This window comes from Pogoniulus pusillus, chromosome 12 (assembly GCF_015220805.1).
Source record: "Pogoniulus pusillus isolate bPogPus1 chromosome 12, bPogPus1.pri, whole genome shotgun sequence".
Lineage (NCBI taxonomy): Eukaryota > Metazoa > Chordata > Aves > Piciformes > Lybiidae > Pogoniulus > Pogoniulus pusillus.
In genome coordinates, this window is record NC_087275.1 from 2,059,785 (window position 1) to 2,079,388 (window position 19,604).

The 19,604-nt window shown below is 51.4% G+C and overlaps 1 protein-coding gene across 1 annotated transcript; it reads left to right on the plus strand.

Annotated features, from left to right (window-relative positions):
* Nucleotides 1-239: 239 nt before the first annotated feature.
* On the plus strand, nt 240-19,273 carry LOC135179958 (uncharacterized). Its single transcript, XM_064152137.1, has 6 exons — nt 240-307; nt 1,160-1,438; nt 3,909-4,157; nt 12,285-12,422; nt 12,987-13,106; nt 16,706-19,273. The coding sequence occupies exons 1-6, from the start codon at nt 247-249 to the stop codon at nt 16,864-16,866; spliced, it is 1,008 nt and encodes a 335-aa protein (XP_064008207.1). The 5' UTR covers nt 240-246; the 3' UTR covers nt 16,867-19,273.
* The last annotated feature ends 331 nt before the right edge of the window (nt 19,274-19,604 follow it).

Consider the following 19,604-nt stretch of genomic DNA (forward strand, 5'->3'; position numbering starts at 1 on the left):
CCCTATTTTCACACTTGCAGCTAGCTCCAAGGTGCAGGACTTTGCAGAGCACTTTGTGCTCGCCGTGGTTCAGCCCGAGTTCAGTCACCCAAAACCTTGCAGTTCTATTTTGAAGCATTATTCAATCTATTCACTATGGAGTTTCTTTCTCCCCCCCCTGCCACTTCTGACATCATTTCCTGAATGCTTCACTGAGCTCTGAAGCCAGATCTTCTTCTCAGCATATGATGCAAGGAACTCTTTAAAATGGACTTCAGCTCTCCTTTCACCCTGCAGTGCTTGCTGGTGGTAATCACTGTTACTCATGGTAAGTGGCATTTTTCTTTATGAAGTTGGCACAGCTTTGCCTAGGTGAGCAGATGCCTTAATCGTGCTCCAGGATCTTTTAAGGACTCTGCTAGGTTTGGGGAGACATCAAAGGGTGTGACCACTAAGGCATGAAAGGGGCAGTCAGGGCAGAGTCAGTGGGATGATGTTTGAGTAAATGAGTGCTGAGGAGATAGCACTTTCTCAGGGTGCTGCATCTCTAAAGGCGTTTCAGCGGAGAACGTAAGCTCCTCGCATGCCGAATGCTGGCCGGAGGGGCTGGGGAGCAATGCGGTTCTGCTCCTAACGCTTGCCATCACCTTGGGTTAGTCCTGGAGCTGCTGACCCCTGCCATTTACCCATCTCTGATTTGAGTATAGCAACTTAATACCCTGAATATCCTTGCCAGGATGCTGCAAGACTTGATCGAGCTCAAAGTGCGACCTTACTCTGGGCGAAAGCAGCCGTGCAGGCAGCAGTTGTTTGTGCCCTCCTGTGTACAACACCCACGGCATGGACGCCCTGAGGATCTTTCTTTGCACAGCCTCTCAACTCTGAGGGGGGTTGGTAGGTGGTCATGCCAAATCTAGGGAGAGAAAAGGCAAACTGCTCAGCCTTCTGTCACCCTGTGCACAGGTGTGCACGCTGCTCCTGCTGTCAGGAGGGGAAGTTGGCCTGTGTGGAAGGCTTCCCAGTCCTTTGCCTTTCCATTACTGGTGACCCCAGCCTAGCACTAGGGATGAGTCTGTCTCTCACACGTCTCACCTGGGCGTTTGCCTGTCTGGGAGACAGCTGAGAGGGGATGGATGGACACGGCAAGCTCACTGCCCACCCTTGGTGCCTCTCCTTTCAGGCTCTGTCATCTGGACTGGTGTTCTCAGCGGTGGGTCAGCAGTCTTTTCTGTGGGAGTGCAAAGTCTGCAGAACCTCTCCAGAATGAGCAAGGGGGACAAGAGATGCTTGACAGCTGTCTTAAATGATACCTTGTTGGCAGAGTGTGGCACTTCTGCCAGCAGATGTCTGAACTTGCAGAATGGCTCCCTAGTGCTGAGGAGTGTGGAGAAAGAGGACGAAGGAAATTATGAGTTTGTTTTTCAGAACACCACCAGATCTTTTAAGCTGGAAGTATTTGGTAAGTGACCTTCTTAGCAACAAATAGCTTTTGGACTTGTCAGCCTGTCTGGGAGATGGTGCCTTGAAATTCTTCCTAAGAAACTGCTTGAGCTTGCGGGTGCCTCTGGAACAGCTTTGTGAGCCTCTGTCAGCTCAGGGAGCAGTAATGGTGACTAAACTACAGGACTCTTTCTGCAGCCACATTGTCAGTCTCTCCTGCCAGTTCAGCCTTCCTGCAAGTAGTCAGTCAGATGTGCTATGCACTGTTTTCCTCCTGATGTAAGAGAAAGCAACGTGAAGTGTTTGTGACGTTGAGCCTACAGTATGTAGACATAGCCCTTGTGAAAACTGCCACTGGCTGACGGTGTTGTGCTGCCTGTGGGTGCCCTTCTTTAAGGGGGTAACTCTACCTAACTCAGCTGTAGAAACTGATCTGGACTTCTCTGCAGGTCTGGGTTGAGGCATGCTGGGTTTTCCCTTGCTTTGTGCAGCCGAGGGAAGGTACTAAAGGAGTCTGAGCTTTAGCTGCACCTGAGCAGTTTAGAGGTCAGCGTCTTCAGTCTCTGTTCAGAGGCCAGCAATAGGTGTGTTACCTTAAGGAGTTAACTCTACCGAACTCATCTGTGGCAACTAAACTGTTACTTCTGTGCAGGTCTGGGTTGAGGCATGCTGGGTTTTTCCTTGCTTCATGCAGCTGGGGAGAGGTGTTAAAGGAATCTGAGTTTTAGCTGCACCTGAGCAGCTTAGAGCTCAGCATCTTCTGTCTCTGTTCGGAGACCAGCAATAGGTGTGTTACTGCATCAGTCCCCCTGCTGTCCTCCCTGTTGCTCTCCTTCGTGAGCCTGCTTAACCAGCTGTGGAGTGAGAAGACAGAAAGTGACTCATTGCTTGGATTAACACTGAGAGTGCTTAAATGGGTTGGCCCTGCTGCTGAATAGTGCTCCAGCCAGTGACTGTTCTAGCCCTCATCTCCACCACTCCTTTTGCAGGGCTTCCATTTCCACAAGCTTCTCAGAAGCACATGAAACTGTAGTGCAAATGTCTGAGCAGAAAGGTCTCAGTGAAGACAAATGAATCCTTACACTTTTCAGGGGCAAACAGGCAGAACTGCCATGGAGAGTAGCTCAAAGATGTGACTCCTTGGCATGAAGATCAGGGATTTAGATTGGAAGTGGGCAAAGACTGCAGAAGTGTCCTGTGTTTAACCCCCATTCCAGTGGATTTGCTTTGGGAACTCTTGTTTCTTCCTTATGTTCTCTTACCACACCTAGTTCAGGGAACCAATTTCACACCAAATGCACTCCTGGAGGCAGTAAATTTATTCGAGGACCACATTCTAGCTGAAGAAAGTGATTCCTGAGCCTACTTACGTGAATGTTTGCATAGACATCCTCCTTCATCATTAAACTCTAGTTGCAAAGTGACCAATGTCGGTTGACTCCTTGCAGTAGACTGAAAGGCAGAGGTTCAAGACAATGTAATAGGAACAATGATTCTTTACTTCACTTTAAGTGGCCTAGCCTGCATCACTCTGCCTAACTGCAGGTGTCTGGTGGTGGTACCTAATGGGGCATGATTTGAGCAGCTGAGGGCTGCGTCTCCTCTGAAGCTACAGTTACCTGCTGGTGACAGAGGAAGCCTCTGTCTGGCAGAAGCTTTGTGGTGTTTCCACTGTCCTCTCAGGTGAAGGAGTTTTATTTTTCACTTTTTCAGTTTCAATAAGGAAAATCAAGAGGTGCCAGAGTTTTGTGGCATCCTCAAAACAGGGCTTACTAGAAGACTTGAGTGGGCACTGCTAAATGTTTCAGGGCTGGGGGCAAGCTCTGAAGAGTCTGGTTACTTATTTCTGTGCTCCTTAGATGCCATTAAGTGTAGTAGTAGCAGTGCTAGTTTGAAGCAGGCTAGAATGTTTTGATGAGAAGAACTAGATTACAGGCTGTGAAAAGGAAAACAGAATGATGTCTACCTCACTCATAGGCTTGCTGAGAGATACAAGAGCAAGAATCCAAACATAGATAACTCACTCCTGCTGGGGAGCTCCAAGCTGCATCTCTCTCTAGCCTCTCTGCTGTTTCTCTGACTAATCCACTTTTCTTCCTAACCCCCTGGCCAAACCTCCATTCTTCCTTGGCACTGGGGTAAGGTTGAGGGGTAGGGGGAAGGTGAAGGGGTGGCTGGGAGCCCCTCCCGGGGACTCAGGCTTCTGGGAGGGCTGTTGTGTTTCTGCATTACCTTTTACCTTGTCTGTTTCTGTCTATACTGTAACTATCTGCTTGTCTATTGTGCTAAGCTGTAAATATAAGCTCCATTCAATTTCCAGAGCTGCTGAGTCTATTCTGGGTGATTCCCAAAGTGTGGGGGGGCAGGGAACACCCAAACCATCACACCTGGTAAAGGAAGGTTGTGTCCAGCTTATGTTCACTGCTGAATCTGCTCTTCACCTCTCTCTTTCCTCCCCATTCCCACTGCCCCACGCTTTGTGTGCCCAGAGCCTTCCATTGACATCCAGTGCTTCCCTAACGGGACCGGAGAGCTGTACTGCGACGTGAGCAGCGAGCAGAGCAGCAGCTTCCGCTGGCTGCTGAACGGCAGCGCGCTCAGCGCGCCCGAGGCGTGCGTCAAGGACGGCGGCAAGAAGGTTCGCCTGGACAAGACCGTGCCTGGGGAATTTGTGTGTGAGGTTCACCATGGGAACACCATCACGAGGACCAGGCCCGTTGTGCTGTCCTGCAACTATGGTGAGCAATGCTGTCTCCAGAAAGCCTCTCCTTTGGTCTTCCGCAGGGAACACGAGGGATTGTTGCTGTCTGCGTAATGCCAGACGCTTCTGTCTGCTGGCATCTGTCTTCCAGACTGAGCACATCCTGCGTTTAGAACGCGTCCCCTTGACTTCCTTCTCCCTCCCATGCCTCAGATCGACACAGCCTACAAGAGCAGAAGGAATGAAAGTTGTTTAGGAGGTCCTTTTGCCCGAATTCGCAGCAAGGATGCATCACTCCCTGTTTGTTTTCCTCCTTCCCAGTGATGGAGATCTTGTACTTCCCTGTGACCGATCCTCTATGCCAGTTAACAGACACAGGCTGCTTCCTAGCCTGACATTCAGCCATGACCCAGACAGCCTTCCAGTTTCTGCAACAGCCCTGTAAAAGAGCCTCCATTAGCTAATCCCTGCTGTTGCTGGACTCGGCTCAGGTGTTTTGCTTTGTCTCTTCTCCTGATCTAGGCCAGCTGCACAAAGTTTCATCAGTCCATACACGTTACCTTCCATCAGCCCCACACCACTAGAGGCAGGGTAAACACAGAAGCTATTTGCTTAGGAAATCACAGTATCACAGTATCATCAGGGTTGGAAGAGACCTTTCCTTCCATGCCCCTGTTTGGACATGTAGTTCTGTGAGGAGGCTGTTTCTCCTAACATCCAGCCTAGACCTCCCCTGCCACAAGTTCAGACTCTCTCCCCTTGTTCTGTTGCTGCTTGCCTGGCAGCAGAGCCCAACCCCACCTGGCTACAGCCTCCCTGCAGGTAGCAGCAGACAGCAATGAGCTCTGCCCTGAGCCTCCTCTGCTGCACGCTGCACACCCCCAGCTCCCTCAGCCTCTCCTCACAGGGCTCTGCTCCAGGCCCCTCACCAGCTTCCTTTCCCTTCTCTGGACACCTTCCAGCACCTCAACATCTCTCTTGAATTGAGGAGCCCAGAACTGGGCACAGCACTCAAGGGGTGGCCTGAGCAGTGCTGAGCACAGGGGCACAAGAACCTCCCTTGTCCTGCTGCCCACACTGCTCCTGAGCCAGCCTAGGATGCCACTGGCTCTGCTGCCCACCTGGGCACACTGCTGCCTCATCTTCAGTTCCTCTCTCCCAGCAACCCCAGGTCCCTCTCTGCCTGGCTGCTCTCAGCCACTCTGGCCCCAGCCTGTAGTGCTGCTTGGGGTCGTTGTGGCCAAAGTGTAGAACCCTGCATAGCTATGTCAGGGTGGCTTAACTTAACCACAAGGCTTTTGACTAAATTAACTGTAATTAATTTAATCACCTTCTAGGAAAAAAAACATTGTGCAGTAATAACATCTGGCATTTTGAATTTTTCTGAGATGCTCCAACTCCAGAGCAGGTAGTGTCTTTTCTTCTGTGGTTGGCAAGTTATTGATGTGAAAGCAACATTGCTGACATAAACCCTCTATCATGTGTGCTGGCATTGAACAGAAGTGCTGTGAGCTGCTCGTACCCGATTGCTTTGGCACTGCTGGCTCATCTCTACAAGTTTGGCTCATGTGATAGAGGAGCTGTGATTTAAATCTTCTCCAGATCAGAGGGTGTTCAGCACAGTCAGCCCCCAAGTTGGCTGAGGAACTAGTGCATGAGGATGAACATCCCTGAGCTGTTTGGTCAAGCCCTCTGATAGATCACATGAATTCCGATGCCGTTGTTTGTTCTGGGTGGCTGCCCTGGGTACGATATCAGTTCCCCATTTCCTCCTTAAAAGGCCACAGGGGAATGTAGTGATAGGTCTGCTAGATCCAGCTGGCAGCTAGGGCTCAGTATTGGGACCACTTTCATTTAACACCTTTGTCAGTGACCTTGATGAAGGCCTAGAGTGTGTCATCACTAAGTTCACAGGTGACACCACGTTAGGTCGTAGTGCTGATCATCATGAAGGCAGGGAGGCTCTACAGAGAGACTTGAATTGATGGGCCAATGTTAATCGGATGAGCTTCAGCAAGGCCAGATGCCAGGTCCTGCACTTGGGCCACAACAACCCCAAGGAATGCTACAGGCTTGGGAAAGTGTGGCTGGAAAGCTGCCCAGATGCAAGGGACCTGGGGGTGGTAGCTGACAAGCAACTCAGTATGAGCCAGCAGTGTGCCCAGGTGGCAAAGAAAGCCAGTGGCATCCTGGCTGGGATTAGAAGTGCTCTGTCCAGTAGGAGTAGGGAGGGGATTGTCCCCTTGTGCTTGACTTTGGTGAGGCCACACTTTGAATGTTGTGTTCAGTTTTGGACATCTCAATATGAGAGGGATGTGGAGGTGCTGGAGTGAGTGCAGAGGAGGGCAATGAAGCTGAGGAAGGGCCTGGAGAATAAATATTATGAAGAGTGACTGAAGGAGCTGGGGATGGTTAGTGAGAAACAGAGGAGGCTGAGGGGAGACCTCATTGCTGTCTACAGCTACCTGAAAGGACATTGTGGAGAGGTTGGTGCTGGTCTCTTCTCAGAGGTAAACAGTGATAGAAAAGAGGCAATGGCCCTCAAACTGCAACAGGGTAGGTTTAGGCTGGACATATGGAATTTTTTTTCACAGCAAGAGTGGTCAGGCACTGGAATGAGCTCCCCAGGGAAGTGGTTAAGTCACCAACCCTGGGTGTGTTTGAAGGTCCTTTGAATGTGATGCTTGGGGATACAGTTTAGGGTGAACCTTGTAGAGCAGGGTTAGTGGTTGGACTTGGTGATCCTGAGGGGCTTTGACAGCCTGAATGTTTGTGTGGTTCTGCTGGGATGCATGCATGAGCATTTGGAAAGGTCTGAGAGCAAGAGAGTAGTGGCAATTCTACTTCTTAGTCACCAAATGTAACCACATTTGTAAACAATGAACTGTGCAATTTTGAACACTAGCAAGGAGAAAAAGAAATTCAATTAAATTGACTAAAGACTAATTCATTTTTTGCTCTGGGCAGAGGGCTGAATAGGTAAGTATAAGATCTGGTGAAAACACCTGAGGCAGCCTATTGGCTGATGAAATGAAACTTTTAATCATTATTAGCCTAAAGCAGTTTGGCCTAAACACTGTAAACTTCCAAGGCATCAAAGGACTCTGATGATGCAGGCTCTAAAGCAGACAGCTTAGAAGCTAAAAAGTCAGCACACATAAAATAGACTTTTATTGATTCATTACTGATTTTTAATACAATATTTTATCTCAACCCCTCCTTTTAACAAATGACAATTTTAAAGGGGGGGGGGGGGGCTGGAAAGCAAGGCAAGAAAAGGAATACTTCCATTAGATTTCTATTCTACCTTTAACAACCTTGGAGTAATGGAATCATGGAATGGCTCAGGTTGGAAAAGACCCTCGAGATCATCAGGTCCAAGCATTAACCCTGCTCTACCAAGCTGTAACATTCACCCTACCACACCTCGAGTACTGGGTCCAGTTTTGGTCAGCACAGCACAGGAGGGACACTGAGGTGCTGGAGCAGGGGCAGAGAAGGGCGATGAGGCTGGGGAGAGCTCTGGCAAACATGAGCTGTGAGGAGAGCTGAGGGAGCTGGGGGTGTTTAGTCTGGAGGCTGGGAGGGGACCTTATTGCCCTCTACAACTACCTAAAAGGAGGTTGCAGTAGGCTGGAGCTGGTCTCTTCTCCCAAATTACTAATGCTAGGACAGGAGGAAATGGCCTCAAGTTGTGTCAGGGGAGGGTTAGGTTGGCTGTTGGGAGGAAGTTCTTTCCTGAGCAGGTGGTCAGGCACTGGCACAGGCTGCCCAGGGAGGTGGTGGAGTCATTATCCCTGGAGGTGTTTAAAAGGAGAGTGGATGTGATGCTTGAGGCTATGGTCTGGTGATGAAGGCTGCTGGGATGAAGGTTGGACTGGCTGATCCTGGTGGTCCTTTCCAACCACAGTGATGAGATGTTGTGCTGAGGGCTTTGGTTGAGTCAAGGACTTGTCAGTGTGAAACTAATGATTGGACTCGGTGAGCTTGAAGGGATTTGCCAGCCTAAGAGATTGTGTGATTCTGAGTCCACCACTAAATCATATTGCTAAGCACCACATCTAAATGACCTTTAAACATCCCCAGAGATGGTGACTCCACCACCTCCCTGGACAGCCTGTGCCAAAATTATCCGTGAAAAAATGAATCCCTGTGTCTGGCCTCGACCTCCTCTGGTGCAGCTTGAGGATGTTCCCTCATGTTCTATCACTGACAAACTGTGAGAAGAGCTCAGCACCTACCTCTCCTTTCAGGTAGTCATAGAGAGCAATTAAGTTCTCCCCTCCACCTCCTCTCCCTCAAACTAAACAGTCCCAGTTCATTCTCTAATCTGTTATCAAAAAGAAAATAAAATTATTGGGGAAATGATTTCTCATTTGATGAAAGTTTGAGTATAGATTTTTTGGGGGACTTGGTAGCTGTTTCTGAAGAGATAGTAACAAGTATTCTGAAAACACTGTCAGTGCATGGTGATTTCACACACAGGAGCACCTCTTTACCTCTGGTTTAGCTGTTCTGGTAAGTGAACTATGACACTGTGTAGTATCTCCTGGAATCATAGAATTGACCAGGTTGGAAGAGACCTCCAAGCTCAGCCAGCCCAACCTAGCACCCAGCCCTGGCCAGTCAACCAGACCATGGCACTAAGTGCCCCAGCCAGGCTTGGCTTCAACACCTCCAGGCACAGCGACTCCACCACCTCTCTGGGCAGCCCATTCCAATGCCAATCACTCTCTCTGCCAACAGCTTCCTAACAACATCCAGCCTAGACCTCCCCTGCTACAACTTGAGACTGTGTCCCCTTCTTCTGTTGCTGCTTGCCTTAACACAAGCTCCATTCAAACAAGGCTGCTAGTTTCCCCAGTGTGGTGCCTTGTAGTCATGTGCACAGAGAGAAAGAACCCAAATGACTGAAAAAGGGATGGCTTGGGTTTGCCTAAGGAGCTTTAAGGAAATCCTGTTCTAGCAGGAGTTGGGCTGCATGTTTTCTTTCAAATTGAGAAGAGTTTTCCTACTGGCTGCCCCAGGGTGGAGAAAATTGGAGCAAAACTAGAAGTGGATAGATACAGACTGGATGTTAGGAAGAAGTTTTTCACTATGAGAGTGGCAAGACACTGCAACAGGTTGCCCAGGGAGGTGGTAAAAACCCCATCCTGGAAGTTTTTAAGGCCAGGCTGTATGAGGCTCTGAGCAACCTGATCTACTGTGAGGTGTCCCTGCCCATGGCAGAAGGGGTTGCAGCTACTGTCCAGAGACAAGTAACAAAGCTGGTGAGGGGCCTGGAGCAGAGCCCTGTGAGGAGAGGCTGAGGGAGCTGGGGGGGTGCAGCCTGCAGAAGAGGAGGCTCAGGGCAGAGCTCATTGCTGTCTACAACTCCCTGCAGGGAGGCTGTAGCCAGGTGGGGTTGGGCTCTGCTGCCAGGCAAGCAGCAACAGAACAAGGGGACACAGTTTCCAGTTGTGGCAGGGGAGGTCTAGGCTGGATGTTAGGAGGAAGTTGTTGTCAGAGAGAGTGATTGGCATTGGAATGGGCTGCCCAGGGAGGTGGTGGAGTCTCTGTGGCTGGAGGTGTTGAAGCCAAGCCTGGCTGAGGCACTTAGTGCCATGGTCTGGTTGCTTGGCCAGGGCTGGGTGCTAGGTTGGGCTGGCTGAGCTTGGAGCTCTCTTCCAACTTGGTCGATTCTATGGTTCTATGAATTGTGTGGTTCTGTTGCCTTAGTGAAGGAGCAAGTCTGGGTGGATGGCTCTCTGCGTGTCTGATGCTCTCTGCCAACTTCTCTGCTCTGTGTCAAGTCTGACTGAGCAAGGGACTCTGAACTGGATAATAATTGCTACAGACTTGCATGTGGCCTTCCACTTGGCCATATGTAGCCACCACCTCCTGCTGGATGTTTCACAGGATCTTGGTTGGGAAGGTGAATAAAAAGCAATCCTTCCCCAGGCAGCAGTGAAGCCAGCTTCCTGCAGCCCTGAATCTGGTGCCTGAAGTCGTGGAGCCTGAGGCTCTGATCAGACTTGCTTTCAGGTTGGTGTGGTCATTACATGGCTATTCTAAGGGGATGCTCTGAAGCTTGCATTAACAAGCTCTAAGGGCAGATTCTGCAGCTTTACTGTCGGCAGGAGACTTAGGTCTCCCTCCACTTTTCACCTGCCTCTGTTCACAAAACTTAGAATCATAGAATCAGTCAGGGTTGGAAGGGACCACAAGGGATCACCCAGTCCCAACCCTGCTGCCATGGGCAGGGACACCTCACACTAGACCAGGCCGTCCAGAGCTCTATCCAGCCTGACCCCAAGCACCTCCAGGGATGAGGCTTCCACCACCTCCCTGGGCAACCCCCTCCAAGCTCTCACCACTCTCATGCTGAAGAACTTCCTCCTAACCTCCAGTCTGAATCTACCCATTTATGGCTTTGTTCTATTCCCCCCAGTCCTGTCACTCCCTGGCGGTCTCTAAAGTCCCTCCCCAGCTTTCTTGTAGCCTCCTTTAGATACTTCAAGGCCACAATAAGGTCACCTGGGAGCCTTCTCCTCTCTGGACTTAACATCCTCAACTCCCTCAGGCTCTCCTCACAGCAGAGCAGCTCCAGCCCTCTGCTCACAAACTCCAAGGTCTGTTCCACCCTAAACAATCCTAGGAGCTCAGCAAAGACAGAACCATGCCCTTTTTGTAGCCATGATGGAACAGGAACCTCCCCACCCCCAGGCCTGTCCTCACTTGTTGAAGTGTGTAGTACCTTCCAGAGCACCAACATCCCAGGCTGATTTGATGAAAAGCTGAGTTAGCTCAGCTGTAAGGCAAGAGCACACAGCCTCATCACACAAGCCTCTCTTAACAAACAATTCCACGCCGTAAGTATGCTGTGTGACACAATGTCCTTATGGCCAAGCTGGATGTGGCTGTGGGCAGCCTGAGCTGGTGGAGGGGGTCGCTGCCCAAGGCAGGGGGTTGGAACTAGATGATCTTTGGGGTCCCTTCCGACCTTGACAATTCTGTGATACATTATGGTGCCACATCCAGCTGGCAGCTGTCACTAGTGGTGTCCCTCAGGGATCAGTGCTGGGCCCCATCCTCTTTAACATCTTCATAGATGATCTGGATGAGGGCATCGAGTCAGTCATCAGCAAGTTTGCAGATGACACTAAGCTGGGGGCAGATGTGGCTGGGTTGGAGGGCAGAAGGGCTCTGCAGCAGGACCTTGACCGCCTGCACAGATGGGCAGAGTCCAAGGGGATGGGGTTCAATAGCTCCAAGTGCAGGGTGCTGCACTTTGGCCACAACAACCCCATGCAGAGATACAGGCTGGGGTTGGAGTGGCTGGAGAGCAGCCAGACAGAGAGGGATCTGGGGGTACTGATTGATACCCGCCTGAACATGAGCCAGCAGTGTGCCCAGGTGGCCAAGAGAGCCAGTGGCATCCTGGCCTGCATCAGGAATAGTGTGGTCAGCAGGAGCAGGGAGGTCATTCTGCCCCTGTACTCTGCACTGGTTAGACCACACCTTGAGTACTGTGTTCAGTTCTGGGCCCCCCAGTTTAGGAGGGACATTGAGATGCTTGAGCGTGTCCAGAGAGGGGCAACGAGGCTGGGGAGAGGCCTTGAGCACAGCCCTACGAGGAGAGGCTGAGGGAGCTGGGATTGGTTAGCCTGGAGAAGAGGAGGCTCAGGGGAGACCTTATTGCTGTCTACAACTACCTGAGGGGTGGTTGTGGCCAGGAGGAGGTTGCTCTCTTCTCTCAGGTGGCCAGCACCAGAACAAGAGGACACAGCCTCAGGCTGTGCCAGGGGAGATTTAGGCTGGAGGTGAGGAGAAAGTTCTTCCCTGAGAGAGTCATTGGACACTGGAATGGGCTGCCCGGGGAGGTGGTGGAGTCGCTGTCCCTGGAGCTGTTCAAGGCAGGACTGGACGTGGCACTTGGTGCCATGGTCTGGCCTTGAGCTCTGTGGTAAAGGGTTGGACTTGATGATCTGTGAGGTCTCTTCCAACCCTGATGATACTGTGAGACTGTGATACTGTGATACTGTGATACATCAGCTCCCCTGATCCAAACAAAACCAAAGCAACAGGAATGCTCTCATGCTCTAAACTTCCTGCAGGGGCTCTCTTGTTTGGAGAAAGAAGCTTTGCCACCCTGGTAGCTAACAGCAGCCTGTCCTTTTTGCAGGAGACCTGCTGCAGTACCCGTGGTTCATTTACATCCTGGCAGGGTGTGCAGGGGGTGTGGTTATCCTGGTGGTGGCTGTGTCCTCGGCCATATGTTGCTGCATGAAAAGGAAACGCAAGTTCATTCCAGTGCCTTCAGGTGAGTGGAGAATGCTCGTTCAGATGCTCCCTCAGGTGAGTCTCATAGGGGACTGCCTTTGTGCAGGCTGGAGGTGAAACGGTCTCAGCTTGGTAGCTGCTTGTCTCCTCTGATGCGGTGGAGCAGAAAGCTGCTTGCTGACAGGCATCTGTTAGAACCAGCAGGGGCTTGAATTCAGCCTTGCTCTTCCCTTTTTCATTCACCTCGTGTTTGCCACCATGTGCTCCTGAGAAGAAAGGAACGCAGCAAAACCTACGGGCACAGAGCCTGAGCCTCATTCAGGTCTGATCCTGAAAGGATGCCCTTTGTCAGCACCAGTCCCCGAGGGCAGTCTGCCCATAGCAGTGGGGCTGCCTCAGGCTGTGATTCTGCCAGCACGACAAGGCTAGCCTCCAACAGGTTGGCAGTGGCCCAGCATACTTGGCATCTGTCTGCTCTGGGAGTAGTGCCAGTGCCGCCTGAAGAGGAGATGCCCTTATGTGTTGGTGGTCTAGCCTCACAATGAGTGTGTCAAGGCTGCTGGGACTTGAGAAACCTCCTTCTGTCATGGTTTTGGTTTTACAGAGGAGGAGAAAGATGATGGACTAGCCATGTCCATGATCTCCAGTGAAGGTATGAAGAGTCCTCCCAATGGAGACCACGTCGAGGCTCAAGCTGCCCAAATTGACTGCCCTTCAAAGCCTGGTGGGTCCAGTGACTTGTTTTTAAGCCAGACAAATAGGCTACATTGGAGTGAAGGACAGAATGGATGTGTGTGGCTGATGTGGGAGGAGCTGCTTGGAGAGAGAGGCCTGCAACTTGCTAGCACAGGGAAGGTGCTGCACCTTGTCCAGATGTCAGAAGCTGCAGCAGGTCATTTATCAATACCTTCCTTCTGCACAGAAGTAGCTTTGGCCCTCACTTAGCCATGAGATGTAGTTGCAGGCATCTAGTAGCATCCCAGAGAAGGTATTGCCAGCAGTCTGTCCCAGTATGTCCCATGCTAAAACACATATCTCTCAACACTAGAAACTCACCCATTTACCTGCACATTTCTCACACACTTCCCTCTCTTGAGAGTAACACTTGAGAAGAATGGACATGTTTTTGTAAGCAGTCCTCTTCAGGACAGCATCCATCAAAATGGGTTTGAACTGGCAGAGGGGAGATTCAAAGCAGATGTTAGGCAAGGGTTCTTTGCAGTGAGGGTGGTGAGACACTGGCACAGGTTGCCCAGGGAGGTTGTGGAGCACAGAAGCACCCAACGTGATCTTTGATCACGTTGGGTGCTTCTGTGCTCCACAACCTCCCTGGAGGTGTTCAAGGCCAGGTTGGATGAGGCCTTGAGTGACCTATTCTAGTGGGAGGTGTCCCTGCCTATGGCAGGGGGTTGGAACTGGCTGAGCTTTGAGGTCCCTTCCAACCTAAACCATTCTTTGATAATATGCTGAACTGCAAACATAGCTAAATCCCCTCAAATCCGGAAGCTCATATGTTTCTGTTAGATTGGTGCTGAAGTGGGAATACAGTCACAGTTTGAATCCTTTAAAGAAATGGAAAACACAACCTCACAGCTTTAGCACAGTGTGGCCAACAATGAAAACCCTTCAGACATCTCCTGGTTTGTGCATGCCTGATAAGAATGCTTCAATTCTTGCCTCATGGAATCAAGCAGTTTGGAAGAGACCTCCAAGATCATCCAGTCCAACCTATCACTCAGTTCTATCCAATCAACTAGACCATGGCACTATGTGCCCCATCCAGTCTTTCATAGAATCAAGCAGGTTGGAAGAGAGCTCCAAGCTCAGCCAGCCCAACCTAGCACCCAGCCCTGGCCAATCAACCAGACCATGGCACTAAGTGCCCCAGCCAGGCTTGGCTTCAACACCTCCAGGCACAGAGACTCCACCACCTCCCTGGGCAGCCCATTCCAATGCCAATCACTCTCTCTGACAACAGCTTCCTAACAATATCCAGCCTAGACCTCCCCTGCCACAGCTTGAGACTGTGTCCCCTTCTTCTGTTGCTGCTTGCCTGGCAGCAGAGCCCAACCCCACCTGGCTACAGCCTCCCTGCAGGCAGCTGCAGGCAGCAATGAGCTCTGCCCTGAGCCTCCTCTGCTGCAGGCTGCACCCCCCCAGCTCCCTCATGTTTCCTTCAGTTTTGTTTCACAAACATGGACACTGGCAAAGCCTTCCCTAGTAACGCACCACCATCAGCCAGTTCAGATGCTGGTAGCATCAACATCATGAACTGGAGCAACATTACCTAGGTCAGAGCCTGGTCTTAGATCTGCTATCTCCACTTCTGGTATCCTTCACTATGCTATGCACAGGCTCTCAACAGCTCAGCTATGCCATATGTCTACCCTGGATACTGCTTTACCTTGCTTTCAAAATTTTAAATGCTACTGATAGACATAGTGCAAGAAACAGAACTAAAGTAATTCAATTAGGTCATGGTTTCTGAACATTAATGGATAATGTAAATGAATATGAAAGCACTGAGCTTTCTTTTTAATTAAAAACAAACTCCACATTGTCAGTGTGACTGACAAAGTATCCCACATTTACATTTCACAGAATCAGGCAGGGTTGGAAGGGACCACAAGGAGCAGCCAGTTCCAACCCCCCTGCCATGCCCAGGGACACCCTACCCTAGAGCAGGCTGCACACAGCCTCAGCCAGCCTGACCTCAAACACCTCCAGCCATGGGGCCTCAACCACCTCCCTGGGCAACCCATTGCAGCCTCTCACCACTCTCCTGCTCAACAACTTCCTCCTCGTGTCCAGCCTCACTCTCCCCACCTCCACCTTTGCTCCATTCCCCCTAGTCCTGGCACTGCCTATTTTCTAGATAGAAGTAAAAAGCAGAGACACATGTGAAAAGTGTTAAAATGACAACATATTAAATGTATCACAGTAGTATCACAGTATCACCAAGGTTGGAAGAGACCTCATAGATCATCAAGTCCAACCCTTTACCACAGTGCCCAAGGCTAGACCATGGCACCAAGTGCCACGTCCAATCCTGCCTTGAACAGCTCCAGGGACGACGACTCCACCACCTCCCCAGGCAGCCCATTCCAGTGTCCAATGACTCTCTCAGGGAAGAACTTTCTCCTCACCTCCAGCCTAAATCTCCCCTGGTGCAGCCTGAGGCTGTGTCCTCTTGTTCTGGTGCTGGCCACCTGAGAGAAGAGAGCAACCTCCTCCTGGCCACAACCACCCCTCAGGTAGTTGCAGACAGCAATAAGGTCACCCCTGAGCCTCCTCTTCTCCAGGCTAACCAACCCCAGCTCCCTCAGCCTCTCCTCGTAGGGCTGTGCTCAAGGCCTCTCCCCAGCCTCGTTGCCCTTCTCTGGACACGCTCAAGCATCTCAATGTCCCTCCTAAACTGGGGGGCCCAGAACTGAACACAGGACTCAAGGTGTGGTCTAACCAGTGCAGAGTACAGGGGCAGAATGACCTCCCTGCTCCTGCTGGCCACACCATTCCTGATGCAGGCCAGGATGCCACTGGCTCTCTTGGCCACCTGGGCACACTGCTGGCTCATGTTCAGGTGGGTATCAATCAGTACCCCCAGATCCCTCTCTGTCTGGCTGCTCTCCAGCCACTCTGACCCCAGCCTGTATCTCTGCATGGGGTTGTTGTGGCCAAAGTGCAGCACCCTGCACTTGGAGCTATTGAACCCCATCCCCTTGGACTCTGCCCATCTGTCCAGGCGGTCAAGGTCCTGCTGCAGAGCCCTTCTGCCCTCCAACCCAGCCACATCTGCCCCCAGCTTGGTGTCATCTGCACACTTGCTGATGACTGACTCCATGCCCTCATCCAGATCATCTATGAAGATGTTAAAGAGGATGGGGCCCAGCACAGATCCCTGAGGGACACCACTAGTGACAGCTGCCAGCTGGATGTGGCACCATTCACCACCACTCTCTGGGCTCAGCCCTCCAGCCAGTTCCTAACCCAGCACAGAGTGTTGCCATCCAAGCCGCGGGCTGACATTAGCCTGCTTTAATTACTCAGATGTCACTGAATGGATTTAGCTTGGGTACGTTTGGGGCAGTTAAGCCTGGAGAGCTTCAGCACCAAGGTATTTTATATTAAAACCCAAAGGCCCCAGTGAACAGCTCAATAAAGGAGCAGTTACAAAGAAAAGGGAATTTTGCCTTGCATATGTCTGGGGAGAGGGGGCTGAGCTGGTTAGGCAGCTTGCAGCACCAGGGACCAGGCAGAGGATTTCCACTGTGAGGGGGGAGCACAACACAGGCGCTTCTAAGCTGTTTCTCCCTTCTCTTCCAGACACTGCCCAAACTGGTCAAGGCACTGAGCCCCAGGCCTTCGTGGAAGAAAATTTACCAGTGGGGACAGAGCCCGAGGAAATACCAGACCCAGAGGTCATCGTTGATGTGGAAAGCCAGGAAAATGCCTCAGACTGTTTCCCAGATCCAAGTGATAACTGATCTGGCGTGCTTGCTGTTCCACCCTGGCTTGAAGCCTATGACACCTGTCCTTTGCATCCCATAGTCTCATTATGTACAAGAATTGGTTCAGAAAAAAATTAGCAGGGGAAACTGCTGAGGTTTCAGGCCTGATAACCTCATTTAAAAGACCAAAAGAGAAGAAAAAGCAGAGGCATGGCTTCCCTTCTGTGCTGCTGTGGGCTGAGAGGTTCACTAACAAACCAGACTGGGCAGCTCTTTAGTGCTTTGTCTGTTAATAGACCTGCAGTTAATCACTGAAGGCCTGGAGGACAGCTGAAATGAGACAGGTCCTCCTGCTCCCTGCCCACCACACACCTTGCCATGTCCTCACCAGGCAGTGGTTCCTGCAAGGGATAGGCTTCACAGGTGGATCGAAGTGGCCTGCCAGTCCCAGAGAGAAACAAAGACCTGGCAGAAATTTCCTGAGAGAGCCTCTTCTAGGAGATTTCAAGGCATTTTTTTCCCCACAGGCCCTGGAAAAAGCCAACCAACCAACTCGTTGGAGGTTTCAGCTAGATAGGTGCTGCGCCAGACGTTTATCTGAATCGCTGCTCTGAGCTCCTTTGTGACTTGTGCCTCGCTGCTGGCTGTGTGGGGCCGGCAGGGCTGGGCAGGGCTGCTGCCTGCAGACCCCAGGGGGTGATGCTGGCTCGCTCCCCTGTTGATACGCTGCGGTGGCAGGGGGCTACTGATCGTGTTTTGCCAGGACCTAACTGCTTGGGTCACCAGTGATTGAAACACCTCTGTCACTAGCTTGCTTGCTTGCTTGCAGCAGAAGGGTGCCTGGGGCTGGGCTGTGTAATTCGGGTAGAAAGGCTGATTGTAATGCTGCGATTGCTCGTTAGTGCAAGCATTAGTGCCTTTAGCGTAACGGCTTGGCTCCTGCGAGCTGATGGAGCTGGCCATCTGCCCGTGCACGCAGGCTTCCTCACTGCTGTGTTATTTGCACAGACAGCAGCAATTTATGGAATCTCTTAGGCAAGTCTTGCTGCTACACAAGTAGCACATCCTGTTCTGCTCAGGGGAGGTTTGAGAGCAGAGCAGCTGGGGCAGACCTGCTGAGCAGAAGGATGAGGTGAGGAGAGGGCAAGGGTGGCTGGTCCCAGGCAGCAGGTAGCTGGGACCCTGGTGAAGCTGCCAGGGGCTGCTGGGCTGTCAGGCCACAGAGAGTGCTGCAGGATACACTGCCAAAGTATTTAGTGTATAAGTGGATTTTGGTATTGGAAGCCAGACATGTTGGTGTCAAACTAGCCCGAGGGGCTAGGAATGCATGGTAGTGAAAAGGCAGAGATGGTAGAGACTGGGGCTGGAAAGGGTGAGAAGTGTGTGTTGCACGACTCTCTTGCTGTTATGACCCTTTTTATGTCGTGCTGACATTGTGCCACGAAGCCCTCGGAAACAGAGTTAAGGTACACCTTGTACGTGCCCCCCAAGGAGGCCCGCAAGCTCCGCAGTACCTTCAGCCCACCGCAGCGCTTCCCTGCCAGGCGGGGGCGCTGCTGGACCAGCTGCGTGCGTACCTGAACTACTTCACGTCTGCGCTCACGGCGAGGCTCTGCGTCGGTGATGCCCAGCCTTAGGTGCTTGTTCTTCTTGTTTCCCTGTGCCCTCACTCCGTTTTGAAGAGTTTTGGATCTGATGGGCTGTGTTGATGGTAATTCAGCCTGCCTGCTTTTTAAGGCTGCCATAGGAGTCAGATTTTCCACGGTAGGAGGGAGATGATAGTTCTTCTCCTCATGGTGCTGAGCTGTCTCCTTTCAAGTAAAAGCAATCCTCGAAGGCTGGGAGGTGAACGACAAAAGTGCGACACCAGGCTCCCGGAGGGGCAGCACAGTGACCTGGATGCTGGTGAACGGTGTCACTGAAATGGGGGGATGCAGACAGCTTTGCTTCTCTCCTGCACTTCCTGGCAGGGGCAGGCAGGGGACAGTCGACTCCAATACATGCTTCAAGGGCTGGAGGGTGCTCTGAACTTCACTGGAGAGGCTGCTGTGGGGTGAGGGTTGGGCCAGTCTGCTCCTGCCGGGCCGGTGCGCTGCGGCTCCGGCTTTCCCCAGCGCTGCCTCGCTGCTCTTAGGCGGCTCTTAGCACCCGTCCCTGGGGTAACCCCAAGCCGGGAGGGACTTTTTGTATTGAGATGGGAGTAGAAGGCATCTTTGCAAGGCAGATAGGACCCGGCCAGTGTTCTGTCCTTGCCTGCTGAAGGTGCAGCTGAGCAGTGGGGCAAAGGTTTCTGTTTCTGTGCGGCAAGGAGAGAAGTGGTGCAGGCTGTGCTCTGTCATTAACTCTGTGTGCTCATGCCCAGTCATTGTTCTTTTCAGGTGTGGGTTGTTTTTTTCCCCCACAGTAATTTTGCTCCTAATAAAAAGACCTCTTTTCTAACTTATGTGGAGACGTTTAAGTTCTGTTATTTAACAATTCATTTGTTTATGGTGTTCACTGAGAGTACAGGTTGGTTTCTGACTTTTGACCTGTCCAATTAAATGAAAGGTGATACCAAGTTACTACTGATTAGAACTGACTAGAGCAGTCTAGGTAACAGAGGTGACAAGGGCAGTTGTTTCTGAGTCAGTCAAAAAGAGGCTGCAGAGCAGTGCCACATAACTCGTCCCCAGCAGAGTGTGTGTTTGCAGGTGATAATGTGTTTGCAGGTCTTCACAGAATCAGAGTGGTTCAGGTTGGAAGGGACCTCAGGGATCATCCAGTTCCAACCCCCT